Source organism: Melitaea cinxia, chromosome 21, assembly GCF_905220565.1.
Source record: "Melitaea cinxia chromosome 21, ilMelCinx1.1, whole genome shotgun sequence".
Taxonomy (NCBI): domain Eukaryota; kingdom Metazoa; phylum Arthropoda; class Insecta; order Lepidoptera; family Nymphalidae; genus Melitaea; species Melitaea cinxia.
The window spans coordinates 7,748,780-7,761,958 of record NC_059414.1 but is presented as its reverse complement, the minus strand read 5'-3'; the positions used below and the strand labels follow the sequence as shown (position 1 = coordinate 7,761,958).

Below are 13,179 nucleotides of genomic sequence, written 5' to 3'. Positions count from 1 at the left end.
AAACGTGCAAAATTGTTATCTATTTTGGTAGGTCAGTGTTGTGTTAAGACATATTAAAAACATTTGTTAAATAGTTTTAATATTCAGTATGATTCTAATAATTTTCTTTTTATAATTGTTTGTTTTTTAAAAATTTATTGTTTCTTTTAATGCTTAAATTTTAAATTCTGAAAATCTAAATTCTGAATCTAACATAGTTTTTGCAAGTAGGTAATATCACGGGGAGCACACATGGTATATCAACAATATTTAATAAATTTAAGTATTTTAATTGTCTATATTTATTTCAAGATCAAAATATTCGCGAAACTTTTGCTCGAGCAGTTCAACAAATGCGATAAAGACAACAAATAACAATAACAACAATTATTAATAATAAAATACCACGTTATTACAATAAAATATTAAATCTTGCAACAGCTGAAAAAAACAATCAACGTGGCACGTGTGTTGCAATGACCCTGAGAACGTCTAACGGTGTAAAGGACAACTGGCTGTGCCAGGGCTGCTAGAAAAATTTGTCACACTCATACAAAATTTTCTGTGGTCATATTTTTTAACAAAATAATTTGTTGGCTTAAAATTCGTATGCTTTTCGTTTCTTCTTATTAATTGCTAGGCTAATAATGTGCCCTTAAGGGTATCATTGGATAAACTGTTTCTAAGTTTTGTTCTGATTAAATTAACTTCGCTGAATTCTCGTTCACATTACAGATTGCACTGTAATGGGGAAAACATAACAAATTTAAAGCAAATTGAGCCAGTGTTTTATAATTTTCAAATTGTTTTTTATTTCAAAATGTATTTTTTTTTCAAGTCGCAATTATAAGTTTCATTAGAAAGCAAACAAATACAGTCTTTATATGATTTTTCAAAGAGTCCTCATTCATATAAAAGTGGTAGGTTCATTCAAGTAAGGGAAATTAACGAAATTCAAGCTTGCCGGTGAATGATGTTTCTTTAATTATGAAATGCTTCCAGGTAATAGGAATATAAAAATCGTACATTTTGCGTATGATTTTAGTCTAGCGATCGTACATGAGTAAATATTTAAAAAAAAAATCGTATCGATTAAAATCGTACATCTGTCAGCCCTGGTGCGTAGGCTAGCGTAAACAAAACATGTTATAACCTGTTTTTGGTTTTTCCCTGAGTTGCCGCGTACGCGACAAGCGGCCAGTGGTCTCTGTGCCGTTTATTTAGGTACTCATGTTTCTTGATGTCATACGCGTTGATTTGTCAATTTTCTACATATGCGCACGAGTTTTGTTTGGTTTAATTAATTATTGGATTATCTCGAAAGACTTGGAGTGATTGTGCGATATTTTAACGCTTTATTTTTATAGTGACAAGAACATTAACGTAGAATTAATGCCTAGTTTAATAGTTATTAGGTGAATTGTGCGAAATTAGGCGCTAGTGTTAATAGTAAGAATAGTTTTTATTTTATTTACAATGCCACGTTATAATTACACAGCTTCGGAGTACATGATTTTTGTATACGGAGAATGCCACGGCAAGGCTAATTTAGCAATACAGAAGTACCGGGAGAGATATGGGAACACCCGTATTTGCCCAACCGATGGCCGCACTATTTCAAATGCTTTTCAGAGGATACGGGAAGATCAATGCTTAATCCCGCATTTTCTGTGAAGTTTTGTAACAAACGACTTGTACTCAACAGACGTAAATACAGTTGATGAGTCAAAAAATAGAATTATTAGACCTTTTAATAAATTAAAAAATATGGCCACTAATGGCGACATCGTGTCAAAATTAATGAATTAAATTATAAGAAGATAATTATTTTAGATAGAATTTAGAAATTTAGTAACCTACAATGACCGACCAAACAAACCAACGTACCTAGTTCGTAGTAGTTCGTTGTGTCACCGCGCGTCATAACAGGTCAGTGAACCTATAGTCACACATGTTGTAGTATAATTTTATTATATTTTTCTTATTTAGTTTGTTTGAAAAAATCATTTTTTTGTTTTTGACGTTAGAACTTTTTTGATGGTTTTGAAATACTCCTATAAACTAGTATTACCTGTGTTATCAATTTTTGTCGTATTGTCATCCCCATTCTGTATATTAAAATTGTGCATATTGTTACCTATTTAAATTTAAATGTTTTAGTATAAATTTTCAAAATTCATATAATACATCTTTAAACGTAACTTAGAAATAATATATAATGCATTTGGATTTAGAATCTTATATAATAAAAGAACTATAATGAAGAGATGTCGATTGACCGCTACGTGTAAAGATGCTTGATGATGGTCCAATAAAGGATCGAAACGTCGCATGAATTTGCAATTAGTGGTTTGATTGGCACCTTATATCCACTTTCCTGCGAATCGTCAAAGAATACTTATAACAAATGGACACAACGATAAATAACGAAAATAATTTTCAAACGGAATATCATTATAATTTTGAATCAATAATTATCATTTAAGGAACATGAATCAACTTTTAACATTCATAATTTATATATTTTTAGATATGAGGAAAGTTACATCGGTATATTCTAAAACATTGGAATTGAGAACCTCCTCCTTTTTTGAAGTCAGTTAAAAATAACCTTCAAATTTAAAACAAATGAAACTAATTAACAATGTAATGGACTTAACAAAAAATTGTATTACTTATATTTTTTTTTTTTACTATCAGTCATTAGGCGCAGCAGCAGATGCAGGAGTGGAAGTATTTATTATTTTGTGCATAGCTAAATTTAATTTGCGTAACATTTCGTCAGATGGCTTGTAGTCGATACATGATCCAGCATCCTTAATATATTTTGCAGTCAACAAAGTTCACCTACCCCACCCCAGCCAGCAACATAATGATATTTGTAATAAAAAAAATAAAAAAAAAAATAATCGATACATTTTCAATAGCTCAATATTCAACTACGTGGTGCTTTGAAATTGCTCACCTTAAATTATTTAATTAAAAATCAATGTTGCTTTTTTTATAATATCAAAAATTAATTTAAATTGTCATCTATTTTTCCTTCGTTATGATGATGGGTATAAGATTTGAAAAAAATCGTACATTTTGCATACGATTTCGATTACTTGATCGTACATCGTACAAGAGCCAAAAAGGTCGCATAAATACGATTTAAATCGTACGGTTGGCCACACTGATTAGTAGATGGAAAACGGCGGGAAATTTCAAGGCGCGCGCTTGTCTTTTTTTGTATTCTTCATTTATTAATTGTTTTTTCTATTTTGTTCATTCAGAACAGTTTTATATAGTATTTTTTTATTAATTTAGTTTGTATATATTATAATTAGTTAGCAGTCTTTGTTGGTAAGTTATTTTTTTATATTTTAAAATGAATGATCCACCCGATCCCCGGGGAACATACAAAGTTCCCGAACCTGGTAGTTATATCACCGTAGAATACGATGATTCTAGCATTGACACTGACCAATCATCGAAAAAACAGTTAAAACGTGGTCGATTACATAAAATATGCAAAAATTGCAATAAAAGGAAAAGAAAAAAATGTAGGTAACCAAAAAGACATTGGATGTCGCTGTATAGAGTCCGATAAATCTGATGAGGGTAAAGACATAACAAATACTTCAATGGCAAAGCAGCCTATTTTACAATCTGATAATCCAGTAGTTGTTGATTCACGCAGTAAACCAAATTCTACTATTAGTCGAAATCTTTATAACGAATTAGATACGCCTCCCTACATTATAAATATTCAAAAGATTCAATCCTCCGATAATGATGGAACTATATTGCACCCAATTACCTTTGGAAATTTTCTTTAAAAAAAAATATCTATAATGTAGTTAATGGTAGTGTTAAAAGAATTGGTCGAAACCGTATGTCTGTCTCTTTGACAAATTACCTTGATGCCAACTCCTTTATAAACAATAGTATTATAACAGAAAATAACTTTAAAGCATACGTCCCTTCATTTAACGTTTTAAGAATAATTGTTATTAGAGGAGTTCCAACAGATTAGTCTTGGTAGGTGAGGAAATAATGTCTAATATCTCAACCCCTGTTGGCTGTGGCAATACTTTCAGAGAAGACAATTAGATGGATATGGTGGTGTAGCTCTTCAAATTAAGAAAGACTATCCTTTTAATATAGTATCCATTTCTATACATAGTCCTGAAATTTCTATTTTAGCTATTATTGTAAATAAAATTTGTTTTGCTTCTGTATATATTTTACATACTTCTATTAAATGAAGTTGGGGATATATTTTCATCTCTTCCTAAACCATTAATTATAACTGGTAACTTTAATTGTCATCACCAGTCTTGGGGCTGCTCCATGACAACCTGTTAAGGTGGCAGTTCAACGGATAAGTTTTTCGCGTCAGTTGAAATATTTGCCCATTGACTGGCGTCACTCCGGCCCTTCAGTTTTCGTCCGACCGGGCTGTTTAAAGGACGTGTAGGTACTACCTATTTTTGTTGAAAAAAAAAATGGATTCTGATTAAGAAGCAGAAACATTAATTCTTAAAGGGGCTACTGTTTGTTGCCATAAACTAGTCTACAATGATCTATAATTTTATATGAACAGTTTTTATTATTATTTGTACCTCATCTGTAATAAGTATGTCAATGGCTAATCGATCATGCACGGTGTCGTTAATGCCATTAATTATGATTGTATTTATTTATTTTTAAGTCTTATTTATATGTATTTATAAAAAAAAGTATCTATATCAGCCGGCAGTTACCTATACCACAAGCATTACATTGATTACTGTAGGAAGAAACGACCGTATGTATATGATATAAATATGTATAAAAAAAATAGTATTTTATTTATTTATTTTATACTTTATTGTACACCACAAATATATTACAAACAAAGCATAAAGATAGTTACAGACAGTGAAGTACAATGGGCGGACTTATGGCTAATTAGCCATTTCTTCCAGACAACCCATACATAGAAGGAAACTTATTATCTAAATTGGGTTACACATACAAATGTCTACATTCAAATACTTATAATAAAATAAAGAATTTATTATTATCATTAGCACTATCATAAAAAATACATAAATAAATAAAAAGAAGAAAAAAAGTTATTATATTATAATCTAATAAAGTACCTATGTAAGCAATGAAATAGTAGGTGTGTAAAATAAAACTTTTTTTAAAAATTTTAGAATTTTCGTCTGTTTTTCACAAACATTCTGAATTTTCATATTTTTTAATAAATTCTGTCACTATGACTCGTCTAGGGGACACCGTCGCCGACATTTTAAATACAAAAACTACACTAGTGCACTCTCAATCACCGCGGACGCTGCGAACAAAATGACACGATTGGTTGGAACGACGATTACACACAAACGGGCAGTTGGACGTAGGGCTGTTGATATTTTTTAAAATATCGATATATCGATATTTTTTTCGATTTGATTTAATCGCCTTTGTTTAAAAAAAAACAACCGTAATTCGGCTCAAAAATAATTTACACAGTTTATAATTCAGTATATTTGTAAAACAAATTAAATTATAAGTGTAATAAAATGTAAGCTTCTAAGTAATTATTGTTCAATTTTAATAAAACAATGTGTACCAATATTCAGTAAGAGTTTTAAAAAATACTCGTTGTTTTATATGCGTCGTTGTTTGAATATTACGATTATTAGGCACTAAAAGATTGATTATAGAAGTAATTCGTGCAAATGCAATAGATGTAGTAAAAGAAATCGAATATTTAACAGCTTTATTTTTTTTTTTTTCGATTAAATAATATTCAACAGCTATTTCCGATAGCACCAGAGTGAAATGTTTACTATCAATCCAAAATTTTAGTGCATTTAATGACTTTGAAATATTTGGTTGATATAAATACTGCTTTAATTCAGCAGGTATTGTAGGTAACAAAAATTGTGACAAAAAGTCATTAGACAAATTTTTCAAGAGCAATATGATATTTTCATGTCTGTTCCATAAGGATGAAGTTGTTTCTTTTTCTTAGTGTGGAGAAGCGCCTACGAAAATTACATTTCGTTTAAGGACAATTACTTCTAATATTATAAATGTGAATGTGTTTGTTTGTTACTCTTTCACGCAAAAACTACTTAACTGATCATCATGAAACTTTGTATATATATTCTTGGAGGTATCAGAGCAACATAGAATACTTTATATAAAAATATATATATTTTACGAAAAATAAGATCTCTCTACTTATTTAATGGCTTCAAAGCGAGCGAAACCGCAGGTAAAAGCTAGTATATAAATAACCAAACTAAAAGAAAATATGATAGAAAATAGTATATAAGAAAATTAAAAGAAAATAGTCTTTGCTCGCAAACGAAAAAAAAACCGACTTCAACTACATCGACAAGTAATACAACGTAGGTAGACAAAAAAAAAAAATAGTCAAGTAAATACGCGTGATCAAAGATAACTCCAAAAGTTGTAATCAGATCTCGACGAAATTTAAATATAACCGCATGATAAACACCAGCTTTCAATTAAATTAAAAATCATCAAAATCGGTACACGCAGTAAAAAGTTATGCGGTATAATACAACGTAGGTCGACGAAAAAGTAGTCAAGTAAAATCGCATTATTAGATATAACTCCAAAAGCAGTTGTTAGATCTTAAATAAATTTTAGTGGGACCAAATCACACGCAACATCTTTCGATTAAAAAAAAAATTGTCGAAATCGGTCCACCCAGTCAAAAGTTCTAAAGTAACATACATATTTTAAAAAATACAGTCGAATGAGAACCTCCTCTTTTTTTGGAAGTCGGTTAAAAAATAATGTAGTGTAAATAAAGTTCAGTAGATTAGAAGAAGTTAGTGGATTAAACTAGAACATAATAAACTTATCATTATGTTCTAGTTAAAATAATTGACGAGAAAAAATAAAATGATAAAAATTTACTTAAAAAAAACGAAGCGTTACAAAACATAAGTCTCTCTCTCTTTCTACTTTCACTAACTAATGTGTCCCTCTCAACTTCCGTTTGCCTCGCCTGATCACACTTTTCGTAACACTCTCAGTACGTATTTACCAGCCTACTTCCTAAGTCAAGTGTGCGTAAAGAAGTTTTACTTCAAAATATCGAGTGTCGATATTAAAATTTCAATATCGAACTATCAATATATCGTCCAAAAAAGTATTAGTAATAAATATCGATATTTCGATATATCGATATTTCATCAACAATCCTAGTTCGGCGCGACGCGCCGGGATGGATTTACGTGGCGCGTCGTCAGTTAAAACTCTGGAGCGATGGTTCTACACTCACGATCAAATTTCGGAGAGCGCGTAAAACTGATCAGTTAAACTGATCAGTTGAACTGACCGTCAAGGGCCCCCTTTATGGTAATAAACTTTATGGTAATAAAATACCACAAACGATTTTGGAATTGTCTCAACATAAATGTAAAGTTTTTATTAAAAAAAATTAATAGATAAAGCTTATTACTCGGTGCAGGATTACATTACATAGTTGATAAAGATGTGTGGACTTAGTGACGCTGTATTTCATGCAACATGTTTCTAATTTTGTTCTAAAACACAGTTTATATATTATTTTGGTAAAGCTTTAGATTAGGTAAAACCGAATTTCGGGACCGTGGGGGGATGGGGGGAGAGGGTGGGGAACGCTACCCCTGGTACCACTATCACACCTCGGAACCCCATGGTTATGGAGATATCCATGGTTAAAGTTTTGAGGTTAGAAGAAGAATTTCGAAAGTTAGAGGAACGCTTGGCTCCGGCGCTGCGGGAAGTGCAGCCCTTCCGCCCTTGCGTGCGAAAGCACGCTCACTCATGCTCCGTTCAGCCGCTCCTCTACGCATTCGTTCGCGCGCTTTCGCACGGTGGGCGAGGGCTGCCCTCCCTCCGCGCCTCCGCGGCACAAAAAAAAAACACTCTAGGGGTAGGACAGACCAAGACCACGTGGACAGTGGGGTGCTCCGATTCGGTTTTGGGTATTTTTCGAATTTCTAAACCTATATTCTAGCACGCAATGTTACTAATTTTATTAGAATATTATGTCTGACGCGTTATTTTGTTTAAAAGTGTCGATTTGTCACACAATGCAAACAGTACGAGCTCAAAGGTATTATAATAGCTTTAAATTCTTCTTCTAACCTCAAAACTTTAACCATGGATATCTCCATAACCATGGGGTTTTGAGGTGTGACAGTGTTACCTTGTATAGATTCCCCTACACCCTCCACCCTCCACACCCAAAAAAACCCCATAATTCGGTTTTTCTAATTCGGTTTTACCTAATCTAGATCTTAGCCATTATTTTCAAAAGAGTAACTGCGGAGTTTCTTGCCGATTCTTCTCTGCAGTATCTACATTCCGAATCGGTGGTAGCTTCACTTTTACAAAAATAATAATTAATTTTTAAAGTTTTAATTTGTAAAATGACGATTCGAAAGTACTCTTGGAGCCTATTTGAATAAAGCTATTTTTGATTTTGATTTTTAATAAAAGTAGGTAATTATTTTAATTATACGAAGATGGTATGGAATCTGCCCTTTTTTACTTTATCTACTAATAATATAAAAACTAAACCAAATAATGCCATTTTAATGTGATTGCATATTTAATGTGATAAATATTTAAATTTCTATATTATTAATAATTATACATATAATTTGAAATTATTTTATATATGTAATATTTTTTTTTTTAATAAATAAAAGACAAGAAATTGAGGTTGGAAAAGGGATTTGATATGCTAGTAAGGATTTCAGGAAATCGATAGGATTATATAAAGTACAAGAAAAGAAAAAATGATTTCCATCGCTTGTTTTACAACCACACAAACAAGAAGAGTCGTTAGTAATTTTAAGCTTAGCAAGATGAGCAGGTGTACAATTATGGCCAAGTCTCAATCCAATCTCAATGGCTCAATCTCGAAATACTAGACTACTAGATACTAGACCACCTCCTATTAAAATTCATTGAGAAGAACCATGGTTTTGATAGAATATCAGGCTGAAAAGAGTAATAATAATACCCTTTTCTTTACTACTTTTTTCCCATAATGTCTTCTAAGATGTGTCAAAATGAGTTTAGGTATTGATAAGAAATCTAAGCAGTAAATCTTATATGGAACAAGGTCACCACATGAAATCGCTTCATTAGCAAGAACGTCTGCAATTACATTTCCTTGGATTCCAGAATAACCAGAAATCCAAGAAAATTAAATATTTTAAGTTTTTGATAAGCATATAGATATATAAATGAGATATATATATGAGACATAAGAGAATATTATGGGATTGTGCTGCTTAATTTTAAACGGGTACTTTTCTAACGCTTGTAAAGAACTAAGTGAATCACAAAAAATTATTGAGTTATTGAGCTTAGCTAATATTATATATTCTAAGGTTTTGAAGATACCAAAGCACTCTCCAGAAAAAACAGAAGACTGGTGGGAGTTTTACCTTCTGTACAATATTATACTGGCGGTGAATGATTTCTACACCTACCGTTAGCATCATGTTTCGAAGCATCAGTAAATATCAGGTGGAAGTTTTTAAATTTTTTGTTAATAATTGGCTATTTGACAGTTGTAACAATAAAATATAAAATATATGTTATAAGCTAGCTTATGGGTAAAAAGTAATTACACAATATTTTTTTTGCATTAAAATGCATTGTTAATATTTTATTTTTGGAAAATAAACTAAGTGAATCGAAACGCAAGACGGCCACGGTTCGAAACGCGGGCAGCCATGATTAACACTCGTGTGACGTCACATTTCACAAACTTGTTTGACATCGTTTGATCGTTCCCTATTTTCTGAGAAAATACATAAAAATATTTTGATTTTTACTCGTAAGAAGAATCCACGAAATGGAGTCAGGCTATATAAAACCTGATAGTACAAATTTGCCTAAACTGGATTCATTTATGGTCGCAAATTATTTTTCATGCAATCCTGACTTTTGCTCTGCCGAGTTTCGGAATGCAAAAACTTCTGTGTAAGTATTGATTTATAGAAAGTAATAGTATATAATTTATTTGTAAAAGACGATAGTTATATATAATATTCAGTTAATATTTTGTGAAATAATTTATATTACATGTAGGTTATGTTTATAATTTCAGATCGTCGCGAGAGTCTTATGGTGATGACGCTATAGGGTATGTCCAACTAAAGCGGAAGGCAAACTTGTGTGTAATAAAGTGCAAAATTTGTCCTGAACACAAAGTTCGTCAACAACCATACTCAGTGTCCATGGTCATCGATGAAAAAGAAGGAATAGTACAAAGTGTCCAGTGTGCTGACTGCCCTGCCTCTAAAGGTGGCTGCAAACATGCAGTGGCTTTTTTAATGTGGACTCATAGAAGAAGTGAGGAGCCATCGTGCACAGCTGTTGCATGTTATTGGAAGAAATCGAAACTGTCTAAAGTGGGCAGCACTCTAAAATATATGAAAATCAAAGAAATGGCTAGCAATAACAGTTCTTTATTTATCCAACAGGATGGAAGTGTATTCTGTGAATTTTTAACAGAAAGTAAAAAAAGGAAATTGCAGAATTGTCAAATTTTAAAACATCAGCTTGATTATGAAGATGACATAGTTCAGTTGCTCTCATTGCACAATTTGAGTCACAAATTTAATTCAGAAAATGACTGTAATCAATTTATAAACAAAATACGTTTAGTGTTTACAGAAAAGAATGTTAGTGAAGCAGAAAGGATAACATACCTGCAGCATAAAAGTCCAGCATGGTATGAGCTTCGCTATGCGAGAATTACAGCATCAAAAGCATTTGATGTGACTCGCTGTAAAACATCAGATGGCTCATTAATTGCAATATTAATGGGTGCAAAAGTGCCTGATACTATAGCTATGAAAAGGGGCAGAAAGTTAGAAGATCTCGTAAAAAATATATTAACGGAACAACTTGGTAAGATTTCTCAGTGTGGCCTGTTCATATGTCAAGAATACCCTATGATAGCAGCATCGCCTGATGGAATTTTGAATGGTGATACTGTATTAGAAATAAAATGTCCAATAAATGAAAAAACTTCAAAAACATATGTTTCGAACAACCAAGTCACTGCTAAGTACTTCGCACAAGTGCAACTGCAGATGCACTTAACTGGATTAAAAAAGTGTTTATTCTGTGTGGCATCATGGAATTTTGAAACGAATAATGAGATCAATGTTGTGCCTCTAGATTACAATTCTGAATATGTAATAGATTTACTCTGTAAATTGGAATTTTTCTGGAAAAAAAATGTTTATCCACTATTATATAATAGTACCAAATAAAAAGATTTAATTTTTGAAAATCATTTATTTTTAATTATACTATCCTGTAGGTTAATCAATGCACATGCAATAACAACACATTCGTCCAAATATTTCAATAATTTCATATTAATTAAAGAATGAGGTTTTAACATAGAGAATTCTCGCAAACGTCTTATAATTCTCTCAATATGAATCCTTAAACTCGCTATTTGTTTTGTTTTAATTACCTCCTGTTTTGATAATTTACAATTAGATGAAACACTTGGAGGTCTTTCTAAATGAATTCCTTTTTGCAGTAAATGTTCTTCTATATGTTTAAATCCTCTATCTGCAAGTATAGACATACCTGGTTCTAAACAATCTAAAAAGCTGCAGTTCTGTACTAATAAAACATCAGTTATTCTGCCACTGTATCCAGGTGAAATATAATTGATAATACCATCAGGGGTACTACTGATCAAGTATTTGGCAGTGTTTGCTTTCTTATATTCTGACCATGTTAAAGCCTGCTCTACAGATTTTGATGGTTTCTGTATTTCAATTTCAAAACAGTCAATAATGCAGTAAACATTATGGTATTTATGTCTAAACGCCATTGGTAAATTTCGTTTTACTGACCTTTTATTTGGTTTAATTATAAATGAATGTAATACACTTGCAATAAGAACTACAGATTTCATGAAAATTTTACTTGCATAAGATAGAGACATACTAAATTGATCTCCAAGCTCAGAAAATGGTGTATTTAATCTAATTTTTTTCAAACATAATAATATGTGTTCTTCAGGAAGCTTTGTATGTTTTAATATAATGTCAATTAAAAAATAACAATCCTTCGAAATTCCTATATAATATCGTGGATTATTCTTAATTAATCTTATAGTATTTTCAATAGACACACGGCATAGATTTTCTATTTCAACTTTCCTTTTTAATTCCAATAATTCACTTTGAGTTTCTTGGTCACTGCTAGTTGCTGTCATTATAAGTGAGGACTGAACCGATGGTGAAGTGTCAGTATTCGATTGTAAATATTTTGATGGCGATGAACTGTTTGATGATGACACTTCTAACTTTTCACTCAGCAGTAATTTTCTCCTGACGTTTGTATTGCTTGCAGATTTAACTTGAGACTTTATTTTAAAAGGTGATGTTGCAGTGCTCATGATATCAGGCTTTAAAGGGGAAGTATTCTTATCCTTAGCTTGATTAGAAGTTTGTACAAACTTGCTTCTAATCTTTGCAGACAAACATGCTTGGATTAATTTATCAGTTGTTTCAGGACATACTTGTGTTGCCTGATCTTGAAAATTACTGCAGTCATCCTTTGTGGCAGCAGAAAGAAAATCTAAAAAAATCAAAATATATTATTTCTAACATGTAAAGGTATACATGGCCAAAGTGCTCTACAACTTAAGAACTAGGTAATTAATACAGATGAAACTTGAAAAACAAATCTATTTTTAAATCACTGAACTAACCGCTATTGCTCGTCATGCCTGATATTGATGGTATTTCAGTTTCCTTAGTAAATATTTCTTGCATCACGTCCATACGTCGTCTTTTGATTACAGCTGATCGAGGCTGTGGAGGTGCAGTACGTTTTATTCTGTCTGGTTGACACTGAAATTTTGACGGCAAACAATCTGGCTTCATTCTTATTTTACCAACAGAACCCATAACACTGTATTTAATGTAATTTTCCATATCATTAGGTAGCTGTAAAAAGACACAAAAATATATTTAATTACTTTTTATTCATGTCACTGATTTAGGTACAAAAAGGTTAGGTTTATTTTCTGAAGATAACAGGTTAAGTTCATTTCTTCTTAATACTTACATCGAAATGGTCTTCACAAAAGAAAATCGCAGATTTATCAGATGTAAACTGCGGGTCTCGGCGTGTTAACTGTATCCA

The 13,179-nt window shown here is 31.6% G+C and overlaps 2 protein-coding genes across 2 annotated transcripts; one reads left to right on the top strand and one right to left on the bottom strand.

Annotated features, from left to right (window-relative positions):
• Nucleotides 1-9,880: 9,880 nt before the first annotated feature.
• On the top strand, nucleotides 9,881-11,299 carry LOC123663880. The gene is made up of 2 exons (XM_045598526.1): nucleotides 9,881-9,978; nucleotides 10,106-11,299. Exons 1-2 carry the CDS (start codon nucleotides 9,908-9,910, stop codon nucleotides 11,277-11,279), a joined length of 1,245 nt encoding a protein of 414 aa, XP_045454482.1. The 5' UTR covers nucleotides 9,881-9,907; the 3' UTR covers nucleotides 11,280-11,299.
• Nucleotides 11,290-12,917, bottom strand: LOC123664281. The gene is made up of 2 exons (XM_045598873.1): nucleotides 12,743-12,917; nucleotides 11,290-12,609 (listed from the first exon to the last, which is right to left on the bottom strand). Exons 1-2 carry the CDS (start codon nucleotides 12,915-12,917, stop codon nucleotides 11,300-11,302), a joined length of 1,485 nt encoding a protein of 494 aa, XP_045454829.1. The 3' UTR covers nucleotides 11,290-11,299.
• Nucleotides 12,918-13,179: the final 262 nt, after the last annotated feature.